Genomic DNA, 27,646 nt, shown 5'->3' with positions numbered 1-27,646 from the left:
TGGGATGGGAAACCATCGTGGGGATGGGAAATAATCGTTGGAGATGATGGGAAATCACTGAGATGGGAAGTTCTGGTATGAAAAATCAAACCATCACAAGGCTGGCTGAAGCAGGTGCCGGTGGAATGATCGCCATGGAGACGGCCCCCCAGAAAACCCTGTTTGCCCCAAACAAACCCCACACTGACCAACCACCATGGCAGGTACAGCAGCAGGCTCCTGCTCCTCCTGGTGTTCCTGCCCTACAAGTAACCCCCCAGCCACTCTGCCCGCCAATATCTCACCCCATCACCCCTCTTCGCTTCCCCCAACAGAGAGCTTCCCTCTCTGGCTGCCAATGGTATCAGAGGTGCCCAGCGTGAGCTTGACTACCCCAGCCATGCCACCGCTGGTCACTGCTGGTGTGCTGCCCTCTGTCCCCAGGGCTACCAGTGTCCTGTGAGCCTGCCCAGGTCCACACTATCACCTACCATCTGGCCCAGGCCACCGTCTGGCAGGGGGTGCCAGGGCCCCTGGGGGCCCTGGGGAAGGTGGTGCAGCTCCCCTGCATGGTGCAGCTCCCCCCCATGGCTGCTGCCTGTCCTCCTGCCTACAGCTGGGGACAGCAGGACGGGACGGGGAAGCTGGTGGGGCTAGCCGATGAGGCTGGGGCCATGGGCCATGGTCCATGGGGAGCCTCTGTCCCTGCCTGCCCTGGCCCCCCGCCACCCTGCCACCCCACAGCTCAGCATTGGGCGCAGGGCCCCCCTGTGCTCCACACCCTGCCCGGCAGTGCCAAGAAGCCGCCAGAGGCCTCCAACAAGGACACGGCAGCCATTGAGGACAGCGTCCCTGTCGCCAGCCCCGACAGAACCATGACAAATCCCAAAGGTGAGTTTTGGGAGGTAGCAGAGTCCACGGGCAGGCAGACCACGCTGAGGAAAGCTTGCATCATCCCAGGGTTGGGTTGGGTTTGTTTGCTTTTTCAGCAGTGACCACCCCAGCAGTCCCAGGGAAGCCTGTGGACCTGCCTGAGCTGGGGGCAAACACCTTCGCCAAGGCCCTTCCTGACCAGGCAGAGGACGCCAACATCAACCATGCTGGCCTGGCTCGACACTGCAGACAGCAAGGACACCACCCCTGATGTTCCCAAGAGCCCCAGCTTGACTGCCTTCCTCCACAAGCTCCCTGACCTCTCTGAGTACATGGCAGAGGGAGGCTGCCCAAGGAGTGGGCGGTGGCGGTGGGGCTGGGGGACAGTGAGGACGCCATTCCCAATGTGCCTCATGTCCCCAGCTTGAGCACCTACCTCAACAAGCTCCCTGACCTCTCCAAGTACAGAGCAGAGGGCGTCAGCCCCAAAGAGCAAGTGGCAGTGGTGGGGCTGGGGGAGAGCGAGGACACTGTTGATGATGTCCCCAGCTTGTCTGCCTTCCTCAACCAGCTCCCCAACCTCTCCAAGTACATGGCAGAGGGCGGCTGCCCCAAGGAGCAAGTAGTGGTGGCAGGGCTCGGGGATGGCAAGGACACCATCCCTGATGTCCTCTGTGCCCCCAACAGCCTTGCCAGCACCGCTTTCCTCAACAAGCTCCATGACTTCTTGGAGTACGTGGCTGAGGGTGACTGCCCTGGGGACCAAGAGATGGTGGCACGGCTGGGGGACAGCAAGGACACTGTCTTGACTGCCAACGTCCCCATCTTTACTGCCATCCTTGATGAGCTCCTCGACCTCTCACAGTGTGGCAGAGGGTGGCTGCCCCAAGGATCAAGTGACAGTGAGACCAAGGGATGGCGAGGACACCATCCCCAACGTCTCCAACTTGACCACCTACCTCAACAAGCTCCCCCACTTCTTGGAATACAGGGCAGAAGGAGGCTGCAACAAGGAGCAAGTGGTGGCGGTCATGCTGGTGGATGGCAAAACCACCTTCCCCAGTGTCCCCGACAGCCTCACCAGCACTGCCTTCTTCAACGAGGTCCCTCACTTCTTGGCGTACGCGGTGGAGGGCTACTGCCCCAAGGGCTGTGTGGCAGCAGAGATGCTGGGGGATGCTGACTCCTTCCTGTTCCTTATGCAATTCTTCCTCCTGCTGTTCTTCATTCTCCTGCTCCTGTTGGCCTCCTGTTCCCCTCCTGTCCCTGTTCTTCCTCTTTTTTTCTCCTCCTTACTCATCCTCTCCTTCCCCTTCCTGCACCTCATCTTTTCTCTCCTGTTCCTGTTTTCCCTCCTCCTGTTCTTCCTGTTCTTACTCCTGCTCCTGTTCTTTCCTCTGCTCCTCATGTTCTTATATCTCCTCCTCCAGTTCTTCTTCCTCCTATTCCTCCTCCTCCTCCTCTTCCTTTTCTTTCTTATTTTCCTTTTCGTCCTCCTTCTCCTCTTGCTGCTCTTCACCCTGCCTCACCTCATCATCTTCCTCCTCCTTTTCATCTTCCTCCTCTTCTTTTTCATTCTCTTCTTCCTCTTGCTCCTCCTCCTTCTCCCTCTCCTTAGCTCCTTGTTCTTACTCCTTCTCCTCCTGTTGCTTATATTCCTCCTGTTCCTCCTCTTGTTGTTCCTCCTCCTCCTGTTCTTCATCTCTTTCTCCTCCTCTTCCTTTTCATCCTCCTCCTCTTTCTTCTCCTCCCCCTTGCCTTCTTTCTCCTTTTCTTCCTTGTTATCTTCCTCATCATCCTCCTGTTTATCCTCTAGTTCTTCCTCCTCCTCCTCCTCATTTTCTTCTTCCACCTGTTATTCCACCTCTTCATCATCATCCTCTTCTTTTTTCCTGTTCTTCCTCCCTCTAATCTTCCTCTTCCTATTCTTCCTGTTCTTCTCCTAATACTCTTGTTTTTTCTCATGTTCTTCTTCCTCTTGTTCTTTTTCTTCCTCCTGCTATTCTTCCTGTTTATCCTCTTCCTTATGCTATTCTTCCTCCTCCTGCTATTCTTCATTCTCTTCTTCCTCCTCCTCGTCCTCCTTTTCCTTCTCCTCTTCCTGCTTTTCATCACCCTCCTCCTCCTTTTCCTCCTCCTCCTCTTCCTTATTCTCCTTTTCCTCCTCCTCATTCTTCTCCTACTGGTCTTCCTCCTCCTCTTTCTCCTCCTTTTCCTCCTCCTACTCCATCTCCTCCTGTAAGCTCCTGTTGCCTCCTGTTGCCTGCTGTTGCTTGCTCCTCCTCCGCCTCTTCCTGTTGCTTCCTCTTGCCTCCTCATCCTCTTCCTCTACCTGTTGCATCTTTAGCCTCCTCGTCCTCCTTCTCCTGTTACCTCCTGTTACCTCCTCCTCCAGTTGCCTCCTGTTGCTTCATGTTGCTTTCTCCTCCTCTTGCCTCCTGTTGGATCCTGCTGACTCCTCCTCCTCCTGTGGCATCCTCTTGCCTCCTCCTCCTGTTGGCGCCCCTCTCCTCCTCCTCCTCCTCCATTTCCTTGTCCTCCTCCTGCTGTTGCATTTTCATCCTGCTGCCTCCTCCTTCTCCTGCTGTTGCCTGCTGTTGCCTCCTCCTTCTCATTGTCCTCCTCTTCTTCCTCCTCCTCATTCTCCTCCTTTAACCTCCTGCTGCCTCCTGTTCCTGCTGTTGCCTCCTTTTCCTCCTCCTCCTGTTTCCTCCTGTTGCTTCCTCCAGTTGCCTCCTGTTGCCTCCTTCTCCTCTGCCTCCTCCTTGCCTCCTCTTGCCTCCTGTTGGATCCTGCTGACTCCTCCTCCTCCTGTGGCATCCTGTTGCCTCCTCCTCCTGTTGTCTCCTGCGGCCTGCTCCTCCTACACCTCCTGTTTCCTCTTTTTGCCTTCTTTTGCCTCCTTCTCCTGTTGCGTCCTGTTGCTTCCTCCTCCTCCTCATCCTGTTGGCTCCTGAAGCTTTCTCCTCCTGTTTCCCCGTTCCGCTTTTGCCTCCTCTTCCTTCTTCGCCTCCTTCTCCTCCACCTCGTCCTTTTCCTCTTCCTTGTCCTCCTGTTGCCTCCTCCTCCCCCTCCTCCTCTTTCTCCTCCTCCTTTAACCTTCTATTGCCTGCCGTTGCCTGCTCGTCATCCTCCTCTTGTAGTCTCCTGTCACCTCCTCACCTTCCTCCTCCTTCTGCTCTACCTCCTCCTCTTCCTCCTCTCCCATGGCATCCTGTTGCCTCGTCTGCGTCTGCCTCCTCCTCCTCCTGCTGCTTCCTTCTGTCGCTGCCTTTTCCTCCTCCTGTTTCTTCCCATTACCACCTTCTCATCATCCTTTTTCTTCCTGCTGCCTCCCTTTGCCTCCTTGTCCTCATCCTTGTCCTTCATCCTCCTCTTCTTCTTTTCACACCACTAACAGCTTTCAGTCCTGTGTCCCTGCCCTAGGTAGTGGGTGTCCATTTTGGACCTGGGCTCTGGCTAGGGTGAGAGTACAGTGAGGGTGAGGGTTAGGTGGTAGAGCAAGGGCTCTGGTGGTGGGGCTTTGAAGGGGCTGCCAAGGGAAGGTGAGGACCACCAACAGCTTTCAGTCCTGGCCACTTCTGTGTGGCAGCTCTAGGAGGTGCTCCCACACCACTTCCCCCTGCCAGCATGCTGGGAGCTGTAGTCCCCTACCCCCCACAGCATGCTGGGAGTTGTAGACCCTCACCCCCTGCTGCATGGTGGGGGCTGTAGGCCCTCCCCCCCCCCCCCCCCCCCCCGTGGCATGTCCGAGCTGTAGGCCCTCAATCCCTGCGGCATGCTGGGAGCTGTAGTCCCTCACCCCTTGCAGCATCCTGCGACCTGTATCCCCCACCACCCTCCTCCACAGCATGCTGGGAGCTGTAGCCTCTCCTGCTCTCCCCGCCCCCCCCACCGCTCCCACCCCTCCACCCCACCCCCCCGGCATGCTGGGAGATGTAGTCCCTCATCCCCCATGGAATGCTGGGAGCTTTAGTCCCTCACCCCTGTCTCCAACAGCTTTCAGTCCCGGGCAGTGCAGTGCCGGAGACCTCGGTGGTGGGTGCCCCTTTTGTACCGGGGCTCTGGCTAGGCTGAGGGGGCAGGTGAGGTAGAAGGTTAGGAGGCAGAGCAGGCGCAGAGCCCCAGTGTTGGTGGGGCTGTGAAAGGGCTGCCAAGGGAAGGTGAGGACCAGCAACAGCTTTCACTCCTGGCCACTTCTGTACGGGAGCCGTAGGTGGTGGGTGTCTGTTTTGGACCTGGGCTCTGGTTAGGGTGAGGGTGAGGGCAGGGGAGCGTTAGGCGCAGTATGCAGTGCGGAGCCTCCTCCTCACTCCTGGAGGGCAGCGGGGCATTTCCCAGGCATTGGAAAGGTCTGGCAAATGCCCTGAGGCTCTCTGGAGAGCAGCAGGGCACTGACCCGGCCCTAGCAAAACCCAGCGTCAGCCCCAGGGGTCTCTCTGGAGGGCAGCAGGGCCTTGCCCAAGCAACTGCAAGCCTGGCAAAGGACCTGGGGAACTCTGTAGATAAGCAGGGCTCCTTACAGCACCCAACAAAGCCCCTAGGGGCACCAGGCCCTCTTGAGGCTTTCAGCAAGGCTGGTTGAAAGTCTCAGGGCAATCTGGATGGCAGCAGAGCAGTGTCCAGGCCCCGGTAAAGCCTGGCAAAAGCCCCAGTGTTCTCTGTAGGGCACCAGGGGTCCAACCGGGACCCAGCAAAGCCTGGTGAAAGCCCCAGGACACTTTGAAGAGGAGCAGAGCCCCGCCTAGGCCCTTGCAAAGCTCAGCAAAAGCCCCAGGTCTCTCTTTTGGGCATCAGGGCTCAGTCCAGGCCCCAACAAACCCTAGCTGTTGTGGGTTGACCTAGGCTGGCTGCCAGGTCCCACCAAGCCACTCTATCACTCCACCTCCTCAACTGGACAGGGGGAGAAAATACGATGAAAGGCTCGTAGGTCAAGATACAGATAGGGAGATCACTCAGCAATTACCGTCACGGGCAAAAGAGACTCGACTGGGGGAAATCAGTTTAATTTATTGCAAATCAAATCAGAGTAGGATAGTGAGAAATAAGAAGAAATCTTAAAACACCTTCCCTCCACCCCTCTCTTCTTCCCGGGCTCAACTTCACTCCTGACTTCTCTCCCTCCTCCCGAGCAGTGCAGGGGGATGGGGAATGGGGGTTGCGGTCAGTTCATCACACGTTGTCTCTGCTGCTCCTTCCTCCTCACGCTCTTCCCCTCCTCCCGCGTGGGGTCCCACCCACGGGAGACTGTCCTCCGTGAACTTCTCCACTGTGAGCCCTTCCTCACAAATTGCTCCAGCATGGGTCCTTTCCACGGGGTGCAGTCCTTCAGGAACGGGCTGCTCCAGCGTGGGTCCTGCCAGAAGACCTGCTTCCACGTGGACAGCTCTCCGCGGGGCCACGGGTCCTGCCGGGAGCCTGCTCCAGCACGGGCTCTGCATGGGATGACGGCCTCCTTTGGGGTGGGGTGGGGTCCTCCACAGGCTGCAGGGCGCACCTCTGCTCCACCGTGGGCCTCCATGGGCTGCAGGGGGACAACCTGCATCGCCATGGTCTTCACCACGGGCTGCAGGGGGATCTGTGCTCTGGCGCCTGGCGCACCTCCTCCCCTCCCTCTTCCCTGACCTTGGTGTCTGCAGAGTTGTTTCTCTCACATATTCTCACTACTCTCTCCCGGCTGCTGTTACGCAGCAGTTTTTATCCTTTCTTAAATATGTTATCACAGAGGTGCTACCACCATCCCAGATTGGCTCAGCTTTGGCCAGCAGAGGATCCGTCTCGGAGCCGGCTGGAACCGGCTCTGTCTGACATGGTGGGGCAGCTTCTGGCATCTCACAGAAGCCACCCCTGCTCCCCACCCCGCTACCAAAACTTTGCCACATAAACCCAAAACACCAGCAAAAGCCCTGGGGCACTCTGGAGAGAAGCAGGGCTCCTTGCAGGTCTCAGCAAAGCCAGGTGAAGTCCCTGGGGCTCTCCGGAGGGCAGCAGAGCACTGCCCAGGCCCTGGAAAAGAGCGGGAGAAGCCCTGGGGCAGTCAGTCCTTACAGAAGTAGGGTCCCTGTGGGCCCAGCAAGGCCTGGGGAAGGGCCCGGGGCTCTCTGGAGCACAGTGGGGCCCTGACCAGGCATAAGAGTAAGGGACAAAACATTCCAAAACTCCCCATTAAAACCAATCAATCTGACATAAAAGGACCCCCTGACCGACAGGAGTGAGACCCAGAACGGAGATGTTTATGGGGCCTCCTGGGAGAAACAGGATTTACGACAGGCCAGTTCGACAGGCTCCCCACACCCACCTTACAGAAACTATGGGATAATCATGAAAGGAATTGCACCGATGGCCTGGATGTTGGGAAGGTGCTAGATAAAATTGTCCTGCCTGCTCCTCCAGCCCCACTATCAGGAAACTAATGGAGGAACTCCCAACCTCCGGGCCAGGGAGTTCCCATGACCCATCCCAAGTGGCCAAACTGTTTGGAATAAATATTAGTAATAGCCTTTGTATACTGTTCATGGTAAATAATAGATATTCTCTCTCTTTTCACATGGCACAGGAGCCCCAGTACTGATGATTAAAGCTAGGGATGGTGCTGCATAAATCCAGAAAACCTCGAGAAAGGGTGTATCCATCAGGGATCACTGGAAAAAGACAAGAGCTCCCAGTAGCCAGGGTAGGGTTGGACTCGATGATCTTTAAAGGTCCCTTCCAACCCCAACCATTCTATGATTCTATGATTCTAGCAAAGCCCAGCGACAGCCCCAGGGCTATCTGGAGGGCAACAGGGCCTCGCTCCGGCCCTGGCAATGCCCGCAAAGGCTCCAGAGTACTCCGGAGAGCAGCAGGACCCTGCCTGGTCCCCGTCAAAGCTCAGTGAAAGCCCAGGGGCTCTCTGGAGGGCAGCAGGGCCCTGCCCGCGTGCCTGCAAAGCCTGGCAAAGGACCTGGGGAACTCTGGAGAGAAGCAGGGCCCCGCCAGGGCACTGGCAGTCTGGCAAAAGCCCAGGGGCACTCTGGAGGGCTGCAGGCCCCCCCTAGGGTTCCGGTAAAGCTCTGCAAAGGCCCTCGGGGCTCACTGGAGGGCTGCAGGCTCCCTTGAGGCTTAGGGCAAAGCCTGGTGATGGCTCTGGGGCTCCCTGGAAGGCAGCAGAGCACTGCCCGGGTCCCAGCAAAGCCCAGCGAAAGCCTCGGGGCTACAGGGCAGCAGGCACTGCCCAGGCCCTGGCAAAGCCTGGCAAAGCTCTCTGTATGTCATCCCCGAACCTGGCAAAGCCTAGCAAAAGCCCTGGGGCTCTCTGGGGAGAAGCAGGCCCCTGCCCAGGCCCCAGCAAAAGGCTGGCAAAAGCCCCAGGTCTCTCTGTAGGGCATCAGGGCCCCACATTCATCAAATCCGTATCACTCCAATTTAGTGGCAAGAATGTTTTGGGGGACTGTGTCAAAAGCCTTACGGAAGTCCAGGTAGATGGTATCCGTAGCTCTTCCCTTGTCCACTGATGCAGTCACTCCATTGTGGAAGGCCACTAGATTAGCAAGGCATGGCTTTGCCCTTGGTGAGGCCATGCTGGCAGTCTCTCATCAATCCTGTGCCTGGGACTTTGCAGCACGGTGGTTGAGAATAGACCATCACTTCTCAGGACAGGTCTGTCCCAGTTCTATTTAACCCCTGCCCTGAAGCTCTTGGCTTTGCAAAGGGTGGGTGCACTGAAGAGCAGCCCTCAGGGAGGCTGAGTGCGGACAGAGTTGCTGCAGCATCCCTGGGCTATTTATCCTTGGTGTTAACCTCAAAGGTGCAAGTGCTGCCTTGGGGTGGGAGTGGGGATGAAGAGCCCCTCGGTGCCTGCCCTCCTACACCCCCACAGTAGCCACAGTGAAGGGTGTGCTTTTTAATGTCAGTTATAATAAAATATTTTTACAGAGCCCAAAAAATTCAAAATAGTGCAAAACATCTCACTGTCATGCATCCATGGTAGCCGCCGCCGGCAGTGCCGCACGGGGTGGTACAGACACACAGGCATCAGTGACACATGTGCTACAGGAGCAGAATTGGTCGGTTCAATCACATGCCAGACAGGACGGTTTGGGGAAGGGACACGGGGCCGGGGCACCACGGTCGGGGGGTGCGGGGCTGAGCCCCAGCCTGGCCGTGCAGGAGCAGCAGTTAGAAAACGGGTGTAAACGTTGAACAGAAATGAGAGAGGAAAGCTAAACCCTTTGGTCCCAGGCAAACCCTATAGAAAAAGGACCATGGGGGCCAGTCGGGGTACCCTATTTTGGGATGGGGAGGGGGCTGAGAGAGGTATATTGACTTGTGGGGTCATCAGGCCTCTGTCTTCCCCAGTACTTAGGGCAAGCTGGCCAGCTGGGGTGGCCATCCCCGACACCACGCACCCTGGCCTCCCGGGCACTCGCACGAGACACACACACCACTGATCACGCAGAAATGGTGGTTAATGGGAAACTGGCGGGGGGGGGGGGGCGGTCCTCTAGGTTGGGGGTGGGAAGGGTCTTGCTTGCGCCAAGGAGGTCCCATGGACCTTGCTGCACTGCAACAGGGATGGCTGGTCCCCACTGGCCAGAGCAAAGGGAGACGGATCCCTCTGCTCCAGTGCCCCCAGCCCTCATCCCCTGGGGCAGCAGTGGGGCAGCCCACAGTGGCGGCAAGGCAGGGAAGACAGGATATGGGCCGGGGGCTGCTCCCTGCCGCTCCCGGCCCCAGTGATGCCGCTGCCAGCCAAGGAGGAGACCCTGTGCGGGCATGCGGAGGCTGCGCCTGCCGACCCAACAGCCCCAATAGCCCTTCCGGGTGCAGGACACAGCCGTCCGGCTGCCCCGTGTATGTACAGCTATTTACATATGTACAGGGTGCTCAGTGGGTGGGAGCCTCCCTGTCCCTCAGGGCGCGTGGCGATGCTCGAGGGATGGGGACAAGGGGCCATCGTGCTGTGCCAGCCACTCACCAACACCCCCGGGTGGGATGAGACACCATCCCCCGCCCCCGCCCCAGCCCTTTCCTTGTGTCGCTCGATGAGGTTTGGGGCTGGGCAGGGTCAGGGATGGGCCATTGGGGTTCCTCCACCTCAGGCTGGGAAGGGGCAGATCTGTCCCGTCACTCAGTCTGGGGTCTGGCCCTTCCCTGCAGCCCCACCAGCCCCAGCACCGTCCCATCAGGGTGGGATGAGGGCATGGCCGTACTCTGCACCGCTGTCACCCAGCCAGTCTGGCCAAGGGAGGGACGGGGGGGGTCTGTCACTACAGCCACATCCCCCCCTCACCCACACCAGGGCCGGGAAGGAGACTCCTCTTGTGGCCGCTCTTATGGCTTATACATGGCTGGAGGATGCTGTAGAAAAGGAGCCAGGAATGAGGGGAGAGGGCTGGGGGGCGGAAGGGGTTTAACTGCTGCCCTCCTCGGCCGAGCGTGTGTCCGACTTGAGCTTGACGAACTCCTTGGCCACCTCGTCATTGTTGCGTTGGGAGAGGATGCGGAGGACGGTGAGGCCAGTGTCATCCATGTGGATGCGGCGGCCCAGGGGCAGCCAGCAGGCGCAGCCGGGTCGCTGCAGGATATCGCGGAGCTGCAGGACAGCGATGCCCACTGTCCGGTCCTCCCGGGCGAAGCAGTAATCCTTCACACACACCTGCAGCTCATAGCACTCGGGGCCCGTCTCCGTCCCCAGGGTGCTGCGGGGGGGCAAGGGACAGGCAGCGTTGGCATAGGGGGTCACACTCCCAGGCCCCCGGCTCTGCGACAGCACCCTATATGGGTGCTGCCTCCCCACTGCCCCTAAAAAACCTTTTATTTTTTTTTCCTTTACCCCAATCCCTGCTTTTACCAATGAGAAAAAATCTAAAACATCCCCTGGGGGACGAGCAAACTCACTGGCAGACCCCAGGAGGAGGGGGTCCCCATGTCATGGGGACGCATCCCCCAGCCCAGCCCCACATCCCCAGCCCTGCAGTGCCACTCACAACTGAAAGCTCTCGTTGTACTTGGGGGCCCAGCTGTTGTTCTTGGATTTGGTGGCAAATTTCCTCTTCTTGTCACTGAGGTGGGGCCCGATGATGTTGACCTCGATGAAGGGCCGGAAGATGCCCGACGTCTGCCATTTGAGGTCGTTCGCAGCCACCACTACAAGAAGGGGGCACGTGAGGCTCACAGGGCGCTGCCACCTGCCGGACCCTGGCATCCCAGCCAGCAGAACCCACCTTTGACGGTGACTTTGTGTTCACCAGTGCCGGGGTGGGTGAAGAGCTCCACGTGGATGGACACCTCCCCGACAGGGTCATCCACACCAGAGCCTGCATGGCAAAGGGAGGAGACGTGAGTGCCCATTCCCCCTGTGTCCTTGACGTCCCCTGCCCGCCACCAACCCCACTGGAGGAGGCAGGTCACCCGCCACGGGGCGGGAGGGCGTGGGCAGTAGGATTTGGCCCAATGCCGCCTCTGCCAAAGAGTTCTGGGGACAGCAGCAAGGGAGCAGCAACTGTCAAGGACGGCTGGGGCTGGCACCAGGCCGGGCTGGGGCATGGCAGGACATCCCCAGCACCAGGCTGGCTCTCTGTCAACCCACCCCACATCAGCAGGGCCCAGCGAGCCCCCTTGCCCCGGCAGGGGCTGAGGAGCCTGGGTGGGATGGGGCAGGACAGTGGCCCAGCTCCCCCTGCTGGGGGCACGGGGGGGGGTGTCAGTGCTGCATGCATGGCCATGAGCATGGGCACAGCACTGGGCAGGAGGGACCCGATCTGGCCCTTGTGCCACAGGGCAGCCATGGCCCTGCCAGCGGCTTGGGGCTGACCTGCCCCCTCTTGTATCCCCTCCATCTCGGGGACCACATGAAGCCCTGGGGTCCCCGAGCCTGGGGTACTCGGGTGACCTGCGACCAACAGCCCAGCCCACCCCCTCCCCCCCCCAAGAGCCGTGCATGCACCCATGGGTGAAGGAGGGGGTGCAAGGCAGAGGGACAGGCTCTGTGGACTGGGGCCAAGGAGATCAAACCGAGCTCAGCGGAAAGCTCTCAGGGTGGAAATAACAGTGCGAAGGAGGACACATCCCCATGTGTCACTGCATGGCCCCCAGCACGAGGGTGCCAGGCGGGGGGGGGAGGCTGGTGATGGCACACTCTCCTCTCCATCCACCTTCATCCTCCACCCCACCCCCGGCACCCCATCTCCCCAGGCATCTGCCACCCGGGCAGTGCCGCATGCTGAGCCGAAATGGAGGCGATGGCGGGCAAGGAGGGGGTGTCTGGGTACAGGAGGCCAAGCATGGGGTGCAGTCCCGGCCCCTCTGGCAGGGTGCGATGGAGGCCAAGCGGGACCCATGGAGATGGGCTCATTCCTCACGCCCCGGGGCAGGTGGACGGAGCTCGCCGGAGCAAGGCTAGTAATGGTCCTTCTGGCAGCAGGGTGGGTGGGAGGGGGACACGGACATGGTCGTGACCTCCCCTGGGGCCGCATGTCCCAGCAGGGCAGCTCCCCGGCTTGCAGGGAGGTCGTGGCAGGTGCCCACCCCCAGGCAGCAGCACTGGGGACAACACGGGGTGCCCAGAGCTTGCAAGCGAAGGCGGGCACCCCTATCCCCACGGGGCACAGCCCCCCTCCCTGGTCTGGGCGGGTGGTCAATACGGCTGAGCAGTTCCTCCAAATTCAGCCCAAAGCAGCCCTGGGAGCGCGAGTCTGTGGGCGGAGGGCTCCAGCTCTGCCCACGCTAGGGGACCCCAAGGCCAGCGGTGCTGGGACAGGGCTCCTGGCCACTCCAGCCCGCAGTGCCGGGACTGTTACTAGCCCAGGCCAGCGGCGGCAGGCAGGTGCAGGGGCGGGCGAGCAGCACACATACCCTTCTCAGGATAAATTTCTTCACTAAGGGTAAACCTAATACCTTTCCCACCATGAACTAGTGGGAAGGAGAGAGAAAGAGACAGAGACACGGCACAGAGTAGATGAAGAGAGGAGGAAGGAGACGACGTGTGTGGGGGACAGGAACAGTGAAAGAGGGGGGAGAAAACAAAGAGAGAGAAAGAGAGATCAGATGTTGCAGACAGATGGATGGCCGAGCATCCGGACAACACTGCAGCAACACAGGAGTGCCGGGCACCACCCAGCTCTGAGCCCAGGGGGTCCTGGGGCCAGATTGCACCCCGGGGTGCTGGCACCCACTGGACCCAACCCCACGCCCCCGACATGGCTGGCACAGGAGGCACAGACAGGACAGACGTCCCTTGCAGGAGACGCACAGATAGCAAATGCACGTCCCACTCCCCGAGGACGCAGACAAGCCTGGCTGGGGCACTATGCAATCGCCCATGACCACCACCAAGCATCTCTGTCCCCTCCTCGAGCAGCCAAGGGACAAAATAAAGGGCAGCCTTTAGAGCCGAGGGGTAGTCCTGCCCCGGAGGGTGCCCAGCACCCTGCACCGCATGGCTCTGGGACGGGGGCAGCGCCTGAGAGGCACCCGGCACCCTGGATGGATCCCAAATCATGGGGTACAGGGGGCACCCAGCATGTCCAGGACAGGCCCCGGCACAGCATCCAGGTCCAGCCGATCCTGTGAGAGGTCTGATCCCTGGCCAGGCTGGCACCATTCGGCCGAGACTGGCAGCTCCAAGGCAGTGCTGACCAGAGGCGTCTGTGCTGGGTGACAGGGACCATCCAGAGGGGACAAACAGTGTGACACATGGCCAGAGGGTGACCTTCTCCCCCACCCGCGGGCCCCATTTCTGTGCCAGCCCAGCCATGCCCTGGCACTGGGGACAGGCGCTTCTTGCTGGTGGGGGACTTGGGGATGCCAGGCTGCCTCTGGGTACCCATGGCCCCTCTTCACCTGCAAACCATGGGAGAAAAAAGCCCTTCCCTCCCCACCCATCCCTCCCACCCCTCCACGAGCCTGGCTGGGACACCCAACCCCACTGGGACAAAGGCAGGGTGGGGCCCTGGCCGTGGGGCAGCCGAGCCCTTGTGTGGGGATAGGGGGCCCAGGTGAGGGGCCAGGGCAGTGCATCCTACCCTGCGAAGCCTGGGTCTGCACAAAGGTTTTGATGAGGAGGTCAGTGGCCTGGGTGTAGAGGGACAGGGCGTAGCGCAGCGACTGCAGGTCTGGGCTCTTCTCCAGGAATGTCTTCTTCAGCCCCACGCCGCCGGCATGGAAGTATTGCTGGAGGGGGGAGACAGCCCCAGGGTCCTCAGCAGCTCTGCTGGAGCCCCCCCCAGGTCTGTGCCGCAGGGCTGGAGGGTACCCTTCGTACCCCAGGGTGCCCTCACCTTGATGGTGTCCAGCGCCAGCTCCACCACTGCACATTGCTTTGGGGTCAGGCTCTTGGCTTCCTCCCGTACCATGTGGTCCTGCAGGGCACGAATCCTGCTCTCAGCACGGGCCCAGGGCCCCACTCCCCTCGCCCCAGCCATGCCAGCAAGTGAGCACTGGTGGGGTCCTTGCAACAGTGCCCGTGCCAGCCTGCAAAGTGCCACGCGCCCTAGGCCAGAGAGGAGCTCAGGCTGCCCGGCCCCTCCCAGCCCAGCCTCCCAGCCCTCACCTTCAGCTTGGAGAGCTGCCCCAGCTCCTTGGCTGCGTTGAAAATCATCTGCGTGCCCTGCAGAGAGCAAAGAGACAGGAACAGCCCCGGTGAGCGGCCAGGCTGGGGGTGCCACGGCCAGACTGGGCACGCGGTGCCAGGAGCTTGCTGCAGCTCCGAGGGGTCCCCCAGCCCCCCAGGCTCCAGGGGGCCGGAGGGGTGCTCCTCGGAGAGCCCCAGGGGCCACCGGCCATGCCAGGCATGGTGATGCAGGTGCGGGGAGCTAGTGCAGCCCCTGTCCCAGCCCCCGAGTTCTCAGCACAGGTGTGTGGCTGGGGGCTTGGGGACCCCAGGGCAAGACATCACCCTGGCATCAGGGACCTCACACCCTGCTCAGCACAACCAGCTTGGCCCAAGGGTCCCATCCTGCTCCCTGTGGTGCCGAAGCACCCGTTTCTGCAGCCAACAGAGCCCGGCACAGCACATCACTGGCACCGCATGGACAATCATACGACATAGGGGTGGGGGGAGCAGAGAGTGAGGGCAGGGGGACAGCGGGCACAGGGAGGATGTGGTACCCCTGTACCCTGCGGCGCTGGCAGCCAAGCCAAACGGCCCCTGCCACCCGGACCCCTGCCCGGTCCCAGCCCCAGGGAGATTCCCAGCCCCTTTGCACCCCAGGGAACACCGTGGGTGGGAGCCCCTGGCCGCCTTCGCCTGCCCTGTGCCGTGCCACCGTCATGGGCAGGGGCCATGAAACCATTCCACAGGGCCCACTGGCACGGCTCCTGGGGACGTAGCCCCATGGCACGGGCAGATCCCGCTCACCTCCCTGGTTTGGCACCCGCTCACTGGGCTGAGCGCAAGGTTCCCTTCTCAAGCCCTCCAGTGTGCAACATGCAACCGGGTAAACTGGGGCCCAGTGGGGCAGAGCCAATGATTCCCACCTCCTTCCCCCTCCCAGCACCAGTAGCTCCAGTCCTTCCCACCAATGATAAACCCCAGCATCTATCCCACTAACCATTACCTTCTTCAGGGGTCTGGCCCCCCCATGTCCTCATTTTGTACCCCCCCCATTAACCTCTTGTGCCCCCCCCACCCGAGTTCTGTCCCATTAATCCTTCCCTTGCTGTCCCTGTCTCCCCCAGCCGGTGAACAGGCTGGGAGCTGGGGACACTTGTGTCACCCAAACAGCACAACGGGACACTGTACTGAGATGGGACCCCCCCACCCCGCAGCGCATGGGACAAGGGATGGGGAGGAGGCAAGAGGAGGGACCAGAGCCAAGTGGGGAGCAGAAGAGCCATGTCCTTACTTCAGTGTGACTGGGCAGCTTCACCCTGCTCTGGAAGAGAACAGCAAGGGACAGTTACTGGTGGCCCCAGCAGCGGCCAGCCACGGGTCTGGGCCCCCCACATTCCCCGGCCATGCCAGTTCTGGCCCTGTAGGCTCCTCTGGCTCCACCCAGTTCTCCGCTGGGGCCACTGGTTTGGCACCAGTTCACACCTGCAAAGGCTCAGCCCCATGCGCTTGCTGGTGAACCTGCGATGAGCGTGCCAGGTCTCTTCCTGAGCGGGGGCAGGCTTGCTCCCCGCCTTGTTTGGGGCTGGGGAAATAGCAGCAGGTGGAGGAAAGCAGCTCGCCCAGCACGCTCAGCAAACTGGGGCAGGACCCAGCGTCCCCTGCAAGAGGAGGGGGGAGCCGGGGGGAGCCGCAGGCGTTGCCCAGACAGATGCCAGCATGGCTCTTGTTGAGAGCTGGGTTTTGGGAGCAGGCAGCCTGGAGGGCTGTGCTGGGCCCCCAGCCCGGCGGTGGGGAGCACCCAGAAGGAGAGCCCGTGTGCCTGGAGAAAGCCCTTTGGCAAGTTCTGGGGCTCAGCGAGCCTTGCTGAGGCCCCCCAGGCATCAGGGGGAAGCCGGCTCAGTGGTCCAGGGAATCTCAGCAGCCCCGTGGCCCGCAGTGTGCCCTGCACATCCCTAGCATGGCCCAGCATCCTGGGGGTCACCTTTTCCTGAGCCCCCAGCAGTGGGACGGGTTTGTGCCTGGGATCTCCCATGCTTGGGCACCCCGTCCCCACGCTGTCCCAGCCAGGCACCTGGAGGGGTGCTGAGCACCGTGGGGCAGCGTCCCCCATGCCTGCCCACATACCCACCCACGGGGGCTAAACACGACACGACACCCGCTCCCTACCCTGGGCGACACACAGAAACAGGTCACTGCCCCCATCCTGCACACAGGCAGCACGTCCCGGACAACACGGCACACCTCAACACAACACGCCACGCAGGCAACGGCACATCCAGACAGCACGACAGAGGAAGCACGGACAAGCCTGGACCTTCACAGCAGGCGGGTGTGGGGCCACGAGCGTGGCCACGGGGCGATGACACACACGAAGCCCACGGCTATTTACCTTCTCTGTCCCCTTGCCATGTTTTCTCAAGAGCGTGCCCTGTAGAAGCAATGTCAGAGGTTGAGTGGGGGGTGGGGGGACAGCGTGGGACGGGACACAGGGGGTGCAGGGCAAGGCTGGGCACATGGGGTGGCCGCAAGCTGGCGGCAAAGACATCGTTGAGCTCCTAAAGGACAGCCAGGGCCAATGGGGGACTGGTCCCTGTTGGGGTGCTGGGCCCATGGCGGACTGGTCCCCACTGGGATACTGAGTTAGTGGGGGACTGGTCCCCAGAGGGATGCTGGGTCAGTGAGGGACTGGTGTCTTTGGGATGCTGGGCCAACTGGTCCCCACTGCAATGCAGGATGTTGCACTGATGGGGAACTGGTCCCCACACTGAGACGCTGGGCTGTGGGTAGCTGGTCCCTGCTGGGATACAGGGATGCTGAGCCCATGGGGGACTGGTCCCCGCTGGGATATAGGGAGGCAGGAGCCAGCTGGCACTGTGTGTGGGCAGCCTCTGGTGCCCCCGCATTCCCCTCCAGCTCTGGCAGATGCTCACAGCGGTGGGGAGGGGGCAGCCGTACTCGGGTTTTGCACGCAGAGTTCTGGTCCATGCAGTGCTGGGCCCAGTGGCAACCCCACGCTGACCCAGGCCCAGCAGTGGCAAGAGAAACAGTGTAAAATGGGGCAGCAGTGCCACGGGGGGGGTTCCTAACCAGCCTCTCAGGGGAGGCTGGGGCACGTCTGAATCAGGAGGGGGTAGCAGAGGGGTCAACGGGCAGGGAAGCCTGCAGGAGGGACAAGCAGCACAGTTAGGGCCAAGCAGGGCCACCAGCAGGGTTTCTTGCCCTGGAGGGAAACTGAGGCACGGGGTGATGGGTGAAGAAGAGGACCTTATACCCCATAGAGCTGACAGCACCCCAGTCCCCCGGCAGCCTCAGCAAGGCTGGGACATGGGGTCCCCATGAGGTCTGAGGGGAGGCTCAGCCCCAGGCTGCCCCCGGGGTCTCTCCAAATGCTGCTGTTGGAAACAAAAGGTGTTGGAGGACATGGGACGGGCCTTTGTCCCCACAGGGATCGGCACCCAGCACCCAACCACCGGCACCCGCACCACTGCTCCCCCTCGCAAAGGTGCCTGCGGTCAAAGCAGGGGTGGGGGCAGGACTGGGGTGGACGTGGCCCTTCCGTTGCCCTGTGGGACATAAGCCCATGGCCACAGACTGAGCAGAAGAGGACAAAAGGAAACTGCTCAGTCAAAGCTCTGCAAGGACCCAGCAGCAATGCCGAGAAGGGAACCCAGGAGTCCAGGCTCCCAGGGCCATATCCCGACCAGGGACAAAGTCTCACAACTCGTGCCAGCAACCTGCCCCACCACTGAGCAACCGGGCCAGAGACCGTCATGTCCCAGCGAGATGCTCCTCTCCGCAGGCAGGGAAAGTCCCCTCAGCCCCCGTCAGGGCCACGGCCCAGCCAGGACCTCAAGGGGAAACTGAGGCACAAGGGGTCAGGAAGAGCAGCCCCGACTGCCAGGCACACACCGCTCCCCCTGCTTGTGTCTCCAGTGGCCTCTCACCCTCAGCACGGAGCAAGAAGATGGGATCAGCCTGGGTTTGGCTGTCCCTGATTACCTGGCACTGCCCCATCACTAACCCTTGCACCGCCCCACATCCAGGCACCGCAAATCTGTCCAAGACCTTTCCACCCCCCGAACCCAGCTGGGGCCACGGGCAAGTGCCCACCAGGAGCCAGTGACAAGCGGGCAGCACAAGGATGGGGACCACAGAGGTGGACCAAGTCGGGAGCCGGAGGAGGGCGTGGGCAGAGCGCGGGCAGCCACACAAGACAAAAACCGGCGAGGCCAGGACCGACACACAGCGGACAGACAGACAGACAGACAGGGAGCTGCCGTACTTACAATCATCTGCCATTGAAAGGCGAGCGGAGCAATTGGAGAGAACAACCGTGACATGAGTGTCGGCCCCCTCCTCCATCCTCCCCAGCCCCAGCTGCCCCACGGCTGGGTACCAGCCCCGGCCGCCCCCCCACCCCCGCCAGCCAGCAGGGATGGCAGAGCCAGGGGTGTCCCCCACCCGACATGCCACAGCACTCGGCGCTGATGCCCTGCCACCGGCACCACAGGTCTCCACAGCCCCGAAGTGGCCCCATCCCAGCCTGCCCAGTCCTTCCTCTCTGTGGCAGGGGGCTCTGCCCCAGGGGGACTCAGCTCCAGGAAGCTGGTGGGCCCCACTCAACATTGGGCCCTGACACGTAGCCCCCTGCCGCCGACCGGCCCAGCCACCCCCAGGCTGGAGCCCAGAGCCACCCTGGGTGGGCTGTCCCCTGCCGTAGGGACCAGCCCCAGCACGGCCCCGTCCAAGGACTGCCTCCCCTCAGGAAAATCACCCAACGGATCCACATGTCCATGCCACCTCCTCTGCCCTCAGCACGGGGCTTGCTGCCTCCAGAACACGGCATAGCTACACGTGGCTGGGAAGGGATGCAGGTAGGAACTGGGATGGCAACTGGGACCCAGTAGCACCAGCGTTCCTGCTAGATTTGTCTACCTTTGGCCAAGGGTGTGCGAGCCTGGCCGAGAGTGATGCAGGGCTGACCTGAGCCGGGCTCTGGGCTGTGACAAGGGGCCAGTGAGGTGGCACCAGTGAGGGCTGACAGGTCACCAATGCGCTGTCCCTTACAGCCACAGCACGAGGAGGCCCACAGCCCCCGAAAGGTGACACAGCAGCCAGTGGCTCCAGGGACTCCAAGTAAGAGCCTGAGGCCAGCTTTGTGACAGTGACAAAAGCCACCAAGAGTGACAGGGATAGATGTGTGGCTGGCTTAGAGCCCTTGGCGTCACCCTTCCCTGCCTGACCCTGAGGGAACAGCCGCCCCGGGAAGCTTCGGGGTGCATGGCTACATGCAAGGAGGACAGACACACAGCGATGCGAACGGAGCCTCGAAGCCTGTCGGCAACCTCCCTCTGAGGAGGGACCATTCCCTGGGCTTTGCTCTGCTCCCCTAGAGCCTGTTCAGCCCATGAGCAAGGAAGAGTTCGCTCCTGCTACGGGGACATGCCCCCATCCCCACAAAGCCAGTCCCTGCTCCCCGGGCAACCCCAGCCCCACAGCAAGGCCGACGTGCGGTGGCTCCTCATGCTCCGAGAGCTCCCGATTCACCTCCTGGCACAGGGACTGTGCCCGCAGCCGGTGCTGATGAGCATGGCACAGGATGCTGCCCCAGCTCAGAGGGGAGGACGGAGAGGAAAGGACCAGTGCCCCCTCCTGGTGCCACGATGGAGGTGGCAGGAAGGTCCTTTGGCAAAGCCATCCAGGAGGGGGCTGGGCTGCACTGGGCACCTGGGTCAAGGATGACCTTTCTCTGCTCCATCCCTTCCCTGGCCATGAGCTGGGGGCAGGCCTGGGGAGGCCACCGAAGTCCCCACCCCCTCAGCTGCCAGAGAGGGCACCTGGCCAGCAATGTCCCACACTGGCCCTAATCAGCCACCTGCGTCTCAGCTCCAGGGTCCCCCATCCCTGGTCTCCCTCCCCGTCACTCACCGTCTGGTCAGTGAGCGGGGGTAGGACAATGGTCTTCTCCATCGTGTTCATCACCAGCTTCCAGAGCTCCTTCAGCACCCGCTTCAGCACCGTCTTCTCGCAGATCTTGGCAAAGAGCGTCAGGCTGCAGAGAGGGGATGGAGCTGAAGTTCCTGGCATGGCACCCATGACGCCACCCCCTGCCCGGTCACCCTGACCCTGCAGGTCCCCCACACTCCCGGGTTGGGTCAGGGGCACTGGGGAGGGTGGGGGTCCCTGTTGTCCCCCACACTCACTTGCTGTCCAGGAGGTCCATGATGGGCTGCAGGACGTTGTCAGCATCCTGTGCAACGCTGCTGCAGGTGCTGGCGGGGACGTTGCCAGTGCCCTTCACCTGGCCCAGGATGTCGCCCATCTGCTTCACGCACTCCTCGATGTGCGGCTGGAAACTGGGGACCACAATGCCCAGGCAGCTCAGCATCCCCCACGGCCGCACCCAGGACCTGCTTGGCCGAGCACAGCCCCCAGCCTGGCCCCAGCCGCAGCTCCTGGACCCCCAAACCCTTCCTTGGCCCACCGCCCATGCCCTCTCGCCTGGGTGTACCTGGTGGCAAAGACTCGGCTTAGCTCATCCAGGACGTTGTTGAGTTTCACCTGCAGTTCCTTGAGGATATCACTGGCTTCTGTGTCCAGCTGGAGGAGGGACAGGTTGGAGAAGCCATCAGGGTCCCTGGCCCAGCCCTGAGGGTTCTCTGCACCCCAAATGCACCCCTGGGCAGGGTGAAGCCCATCCATCGTCCAGCATGGTGGGAGAGCAGGGTGCCATGGGGTGGGACAGCATGATCCCATACAGGAGTGAGGAACTGGGGTCTGCTCCCAGCGTTGCGGAGCTGGGGAAGGGGCTGCCTCTGGGGAGAAGGGACTGATCCAGCCCCTCCACAGGGCTCCCTCCTGGAGACCCCCAATACACACCTCCTTCCCACCCATGGCTTCAAACATCTTCTCGAGCTGGACGCGGAGCTGCTGGATGTTGTTCATCAGGATGCAGGGCTGGAGGGGTGGGATGGAGAGGGCGGTCAACGCCAACAAATGTGGCTGGAACAGTTGCCCACCGCCCCAGGTCCCTCCCACCCTGCGCTGGGGGACACGAGAACAGTCATGGCACAGGGCCCTGCCTGGCAGCATTTCAGGGACTGCCATCGGACAGAGACCGAGGGCAGGACCTGCATCATGGGAACCAGCTCTGGAGCTGAGGTGATGGCTGGGGTCACCATGTGGGGACAGTCCTGCCTGGCAGCACCAGGCAGGTGGCAAGCAGAAGGGAGATATGTCACCACTTTCTCCTTCTCCTTGGAGCAGTACGAGGCGAAATCCTTGGAGATGATCTCGGCATACTGGAGTAGCACATTGCTGATGGTCTGCAGCCAAACGAAGGATGGGACCCACCCAGACAGCAGCAGAGGAGGAAGGGGGGAAAGAAGACCATGAGTTCCACAGCAGTGAAACAACCCAATGCCTGGATGCACCCTGGGACCCCCAGGCCCTCTGGCCCATGGGTGCACCAGGAGCCACATAGGCACAGCCACTGAACGCCAGACCTAGCATATCTGGTCTCCACGGGCAGCTCCATCACCAGCACAGCTGTGAAGGCATCAGCCATCAAGCCTGCATGCAACTCCCTCCCACACTGCAGCGAGCAGTAGCATTTAATTAATCTAGATTAATTAACCAATTAACTCATTAATTAGCTAATCTCCTGTGCTAGCAAAGCTGGGAGAGCCACAGGGCCTGTTGGTGGCATGTTCACTTGAGCATCGCTGTTAGCTGGTGCAATCTGTGCCCTATGCCACTGCCTGCAGCTGGATGGGAGGCAGCGGAGCCCCGAGCCCCCCTCCCCTGCCCCCTGAGGGCTGCAATCACGTGCGGTACCCAGGAGCCCCGAGCCAGGGCTGGGACCGGGGTCCCAGGGGTGCTGCTGGCCCAGCGGCCCCCGCCCCGGCAGCTGCCCACCTTGGCAAACCTTCGCATGTAGTGCCCAACAATCTGGGGGTCGGGGCACTCAAGCTTCTTGATGATCTCAAAACTCTGGTTGAGCTGGGAGAAGACGTCCACCACGGAGCAAGAGAAGAGTGCGTGCTCTGACGTCTGCTGGAACTGGGGGAATGAGAGGCAGTGTCAGCAGCAGGCAGGGAGGGGAGATTTTGGCCCCAATGGGGACATGCTGGGCATCGAGGGACAAGCCCCTTGCCCACCCCAGGCTGCAGCTCCTGTGCCCCCTGACAGTCCTGTTCATACCCCATCCTTCTTGTCCCGCTCCAGCGCTCCATGCAGGAAATCCCGCGACACCTCTTCATTCTCATCCAGCCACTGGATAACAAAGGGCTCGAACCAGCTGGAAGAGAGGACGGTCCCCGGTGAGACCAGCTAGCCCCCGGGGCACAAGCACCCCCTCCCCTGCCCCCCGAGGGCTGCACTCACGCGGGGTACTCAGGCACGCGGCTCTTGAAGGAGGGCAGCTCGGTGACGTACTCGTTGTACAGCCACTTCACCTTGAAGTGCAGGTTCATGTAGTCCGCGCTCTTGCACAGGCGGTGCTTGTCATGCTCTGCACAGGGAAGGCGAGTGCGTGCGGGGGCTGCTTCGAGCCCCAAACCTGGGAGGAGGCTGCCCCAAGGGCAGCTCCGGGGGTGCCAAGGTAATGGGGTGAAGATGGAAGTGCTTCTTGGGTGGGATTTAAGCTAGGCATCATGTTGATGAGGGGGTGAAATGGGTTTGCTCAGGGAACAGGCAAGGTGGGAGCAGAGTGCAGCTCCTGCCTGGTTCCCCCACCCAGCTCGGGGCGGCGTGGGGGGACTCACCCTCCATCGCGTACTTCATGTCCTGAGCAAAGAGGTTCCACATCACCTCGGCGCTGATCTTCCCCACGTTCAGTTCCTGGGGGAACCTGGGGTGGGGGGAAAGTGTGGACACGGGGTGGACCAGCCCTCCACTTGGAGTTACATCCTCACACACCTCCCGCCTGCCTCAGTTTCCCCTCTGTAGAATGGATGTTACAACCCACTCCAAAGGACTAAAGCTACCATCGCCACCGTGTGGGCATTCCCCTGGGTGCGAAGCAGGGTGCCCTTCCCTGGCACCTACTCACTGGTTCAGGCAGGGCGTGTAGGAGTTCTTGTCCTCCTCGATAATGGAGACTATCAGGGTGATGAGCTTGGACCAGAAGTCCAGGTTTTTGATGCTGGGACCCTGCTCCTCGGGGGGCACCTCGCCTTTCTTCGTCTGGAGTGATAGGGACACAGCAGAGGCTCCGGTCACCCCACCCGTGGGGCCTGATTTCATGGAGGGACTAACGAGGAGGCAGGAGGGCTCTGGGAACACCCTGGAGGCCCCCACACAGCCCCACTTTGTCTGACCCCAGTCTCAATCCTGCAGCAGTGGGGCTCAAACCCTGCCCAAGGCTTGGGGCTCATTCTGCACGGGGCTGAGCGCTCCGGAGAGGGAGCAGGAGCATCGCACGAAGGAGGAGGGCAGGGGATGGGGAAGGTCAGCGGGGGGCAGTGAGGTCAGTGCCCGGCATCCCAGTGTGTCCCAGCTCCCCCCACCCAACGCACCGGGTCTGTCTGGTACTCGCGACTGTACAGCTCGTGGCAGTTGTTGAAGATGTACTCGTAGGTGGAGTTGAGGCAGGCTTTCACACAGTCCTTCACCACCTGGCTGGCTCGCGGGGGGCTCTGCAGCTCCTGGACCTGGGCGTGCGGGGAGGGAGCGGCACTGGAGGCAGACCCCCAGCCCCGGCCAGCCACCACGGGGCCAGCACAACCCCAGTCTTTGCAAAGAACCGGGGCCAGCGAGGGTCAGGCTCCCCACCAGAGGGACAGCGTGAGTGGGGCCCCAGAAATACCTTCATCCGAAAGAAGGTGATGCTGGTCAGCAAATCCACTGTGGACTTGAGATCCTGCAGCCGTTCAGGACTGCTGGCAGGGAAGTTGTTCTGTCAAAGGGGAAGAAAAGTGCGGAGTTGCACACAAAACTCTCACAGGGCGAGTGGAGGGGAGAAAACAGCCGCCTGTTGTTTCAGACCTTATTAGAAAAGTGGGGAAAGTGAGGCACAGCAGGCATCTTACCCGGTACATGGAGAGGTCGATCCGCAGCGAGTTGTGCAGCTGGTCAAGGAGTTTGACGAACCGTTCCTTCTGCGGAGAAACGCCCCGGAGCCAGGTAAACGGGGGAAAGGCAGCAGGGACCGTCCCCCCTCCCTGCTGCCCCTGGCTCTCTCTGCCCCAGCCCAGCCCATGCCACCCCCGGCTCATCCCTCTCCTTCCTGCTGTCCTGCTGTCCTTCCTTCCCCCAGAGAACATGGGATGTTCTCTGCCCACAGAGAACAGCGTGTCCTCACTGGTGGCCGGGGCTCACTGGCAGCCATCGACAGCTCCCGGGGCACACGTGGCCGTGTCGGGCGCGGTACAGGATCGGGAGGCAACACCGCGCATCCCCTTTGTTCTTGCTGGTGGTCGGTGCTGGAGAGGGGACGGGCTGCTCCATCTGCCCTGCCCACTTGAACACCTCGCCTGGGCTCGGGGCAGGAGCAGGGAGACGGTGTGCAGGATCGTGCCCCCGGGCCACGTGGCCCCTGGACTGAAGCTTTCAAAGAGGTCAGGAAAAAGGGCAGGGAAAGAGCAGCTGGGCTCCTGCAGCGGTTGCCCATCTTCGGGGCCAAGCTGCTTCAAGACAAGGCCAGGATGGCCCCCAGGAGTTGGACGCCTCCATGGGCTCCTCGCTTGCCCGACCAGGGTGCATCTAAGGGATGCGGGCAGGGAACCGCCCCAGGTAGACAGTCTCCACTGGGGCTGAGTGGCTTTAATTCAGCTCAGTCCAGCTCCCGTCCAGGGAGCGCGGGGCAGGAGGATGCAAATCACGTGTTGGGCTGCGGATTGGGCGTCAGAGCTGAGGGCAAAGCAACCAATTGCCCCAAAACGCTGTCGGAAGGCATTTCACTTTGCATCTCTGCCGGGGGGCGGGGGGCTTTGGACAACTCCATGAGCCTCCCACAAGAGCCCTGGGTTCCCCTCACAGCACCGGCTGCACCAGGTCAGGGCTGTCCCGCAGGGCTCCGGAGAGCCCGGAGCAGCTTGCCGAGTCCTGGCAGGGGAGGACAAGGGGACGGGACGGGGCAGCGAGTCCCGTGCCCGCCTGGCCGCGGCTCGGCCAAGCCTGCAGCCTGCACTGGCGACCGCAAACCTTCGGCGCGCTCGCCCGCCGGAGACGGTAAAGCCAGGCTCTGGGCCGAGACCGTGCGTCCCCGCCACCGAACGGCTGCAGCGCTTTAAAACTGGACACGACGGGTACTCGGGGTTAAAGCGACACGGCCGGGCACTTTAGGACCCAGGCTCTCTAAAAAAAGAGAAAGAAACAAGTTTTTAAAACCCTCCACGTTAGAGAAAAGGCACGCTTTCTTCGTACGGTTTCCTCCTCCTGCATGACCCGGAGGCACAGCTCGCTCGGCTCTAGCTACCCCCTGCAACGGGAACTGGGAGGTGAGCCAAAGCAGCCGCTGCCTGGAGCTGCGCTCGGCCCTGGCTGCATCCCTGGCTACCCAGCACTTTGCCTGACCCAGGGCTGGGCGCTGATCCTGGCTCGACCCGACCCATGTGCATCCAGAGCAAGCACCTGCTGCCTCTGGGACGACACGGGGGGAGCCAGGGTGAGAGCTCAGCCCCTCCTCGCCCACGTCCCCGAGGGCACCCCCGGCCCCGGCACAAACTCGTCCCACTCGCTGCAAGCGAGGCACCCAGCGGGCGCGCGTGGGTGCTGGCACGTCCAGGCGAGTCTGCAGCGGAGCCGGGGTGTACCCAAAGTGCGCAGGGCCGTGCAAAACTCCCCGCGAGCTGCAGGGATGGCTCCTTGCCACCTGCTTGTGATTTTGCCACTAAGGTTTCCCCCTCCTGCCACGCTGCCGCCCAGCATCCCAGCCCACTTGGACTCCAGTCGCAGTTTTACCATAATATTTTGGGGAGCAAATTTAGACCTTGTCCCAGGAAGGCGGGTGGCTCTTTGCCTTCCTGAAAAATGGGAGCGGGATGAATTTCGGGGCAAGCAGGGGCTGACCCCCCTGCTGCCCGGCTGCAGTTTGGAGCGGGGTGTTTTGCACGGCCCCTTTTGCTCCCCGAGCCCCCCACCCCCTCCCAAGAGAAGAGAGAGAAGAAGGAAGGAGTGTTTACGCACCATCGGACTTACCCCGAAATTGGAAGCGGCAAAGCGGTCAGAGGCTGAGACATTGGTGGAAGCCGTGGTGTGGGCATAGTAGGCGTTGATGTTGGCTAGCAGGGTACTCATCACTGCCGGCACCCCCGGGCACATGTATTTGGAGGAAAGGCAGGCAAAATGCCTGCAGAGGGAGGCAGAAGGTGAGGGCGTGGGGCCACGGGAGGGGCTGCCTGTAGGAAGGGGCGTAGGGTTTGGGGTGCGCGCACGGAGAAGGGGAGGGAGGGGGGCACGGGTGCAGGGTGAGCTAGTCTGCACCCGTGGCAGGGAGGCACGGGTGCAAATGGCAGCAGCGGAGGAAGATGCCAACAGTGAGCCCTCCGCAACGCGGGGCTGGCGCAGCCCCTTTGAGCAGGGGGGAGGGCAAGGGACTCACGTCATGGCCTGGTAGATGGACTCCACCCCGTAGCGCATGGCAAACTCGTCTACGATCTCCTGCGCCGTCTCATCAAAGTACACCTTCCAGGCGTCGTCCCCCTTGGCGTCAGGGATCTTCACCACCCCGTTGTTTTGCAAATCCGTCACAAAGTGGAAGAGGTTCTGGAGGTATAAATGAGTCCCATCAGGTCCCCAGGTTAGGTGGTGGCACGGTGGCATCGCTGGGGTGGGGGCCATGCCCCTGCGCCTGCCTAGGCTGCTCACCTCATGCAGGCAGGTGTACTGTATGTGGTAAGGAGCCACCTTCTCCTCGCCTTTGATCTCCACACTGATGTGCAGCCGGATGGCTCCCGACACGGCCGACTTGTCTGTCCGCTTGTCTGCGGGAGTACAGGGAAGGGGACAAGACATGAGGCTTCCCCAGAGCAACTCTGCTCGCTCCTGGCCCCAAAGAGGGGCAGACAGCTCCAGCACGGAGGGACTCTTGGGGCCAGGGCCAGGGGGACGCCCAGCACCGAGTGCAGCCAGGCCAGGGTACAATGCAACCAAGGCACTGCAGAGAGGGATTTGGCCATATCTCCAGCCACTACAAAGATGTGGCCTCTCCGTGCCTCAGTTTCCCCTGTGCAGACAGCCAGTGCTCCAGACCTCCTGGGCAAAGGTTTTGAGAATGACCCTGGGAAAACACTTGATCCCAATGGCTTTTGATATTAA

At 61.5% G+C, this 27,646-nt stretch overlaps 1 protein-coding gene across 1 annotated transcript in view; it reads right to left on the bottom strand.

Annotated features, from left to right (window-relative positions):
• Nucleotides 1–9,452: 9,452 nt before the first annotated feature.
• UNC13A (unc-13 homolog A) overlaps nt 9,453–27,646 on the bottom strand; it is a 36,437-nt gene continuing 18,243 nt past the window's right edge. Inside the window, exons 20-44 of the mRNA XM_072845869.1 lie at nt 27,197–27,312; nt 26,931–27,094; nt 26,528–26,678; nt 24,418–24,486; nt 24,195–24,284; nt 23,905–24,039; nt 23,439–23,572; nt 23,152–23,237; nt 22,772–22,898; nt 22,589–22,685; nt 22,304–22,447; nt 21,628–21,711; nt 21,266–21,343; nt 20,898–20,986; nt 20,590–20,742; nt 20,315–20,438; nt 18,673–18,678; nt 16,776–16,814; nt 15,678–15,707; nt 14,384–14,440; nt 14,112–14,192; nt 13,857–14,004; nt 11,058–11,150; nt 10,821–10,980; nt 9,453–10,532 (exon numbers count right to left, since the gene is read on the bottom strand). Coding sequence (XP_072701970.1) covers nt 10,244–10,532; nt 10,821–10,980; nt 11,058–11,150; nt 13,857–14,004; nt 14,112–14,192; nt 14,384–14,440; nt 15,678–15,707; nt 16,776–16,814; nt 18,673–18,678; nt 20,315–20,438; nt 20,590–20,742; nt 20,898–20,986; nt 21,266–21,343; nt 21,628–21,711; nt 22,304–22,447; nt 22,589–22,685; nt 22,772–22,898; nt 23,152–23,237; nt 23,439–23,572; nt 23,905–24,039; nt 24,195–24,284; nt 24,418–24,486; nt 26,528–26,678; nt 26,931–27,094; nt 27,197–27,312 — 2,744 coding nt within the window. The 3' untranslated portion in view covers nt 9,453–10,243. The remainder of the gene's footprint in view (nt 10,533–10,820; nt 10,981–11,057; nt 11,151–13,856; nt 14,005–14,111; nt 14,193–14,383; nt 14,441–15,677; nt 15,708–16,775; nt 16,815–18,672; nt 18,679–20,314; nt 20,439–20,589; nt 20,743–20,897; nt 20,987–21,265; nt 21,344–21,627; nt 21,712–22,303; nt 22,448–22,588; nt 22,686–22,771; nt 22,899–23,151; nt 23,238–23,438; nt 23,573–23,904; nt 24,040–24,194; nt 24,285–24,417; nt 24,487–26,527; nt 26,679–26,930; nt 27,095–27,196; nt 27,313–27,646) is intronic.

The sequence above is a fragment of the Ciconia boyciana genome, chromosome 24 (assembly GCF_034638445.1).
Source record: "Ciconia boyciana chromosome 24, ASM3463844v1, whole genome shotgun sequence".
Classification (NCBI taxonomy): Eukaryota; Metazoa; Chordata; class Aves; order Ciconiiformes; family Ciconiidae; genus Ciconia; species Ciconia boyciana.
This window is presented reverse-complemented; position numbering and strand designations above follow the sequence as displayed.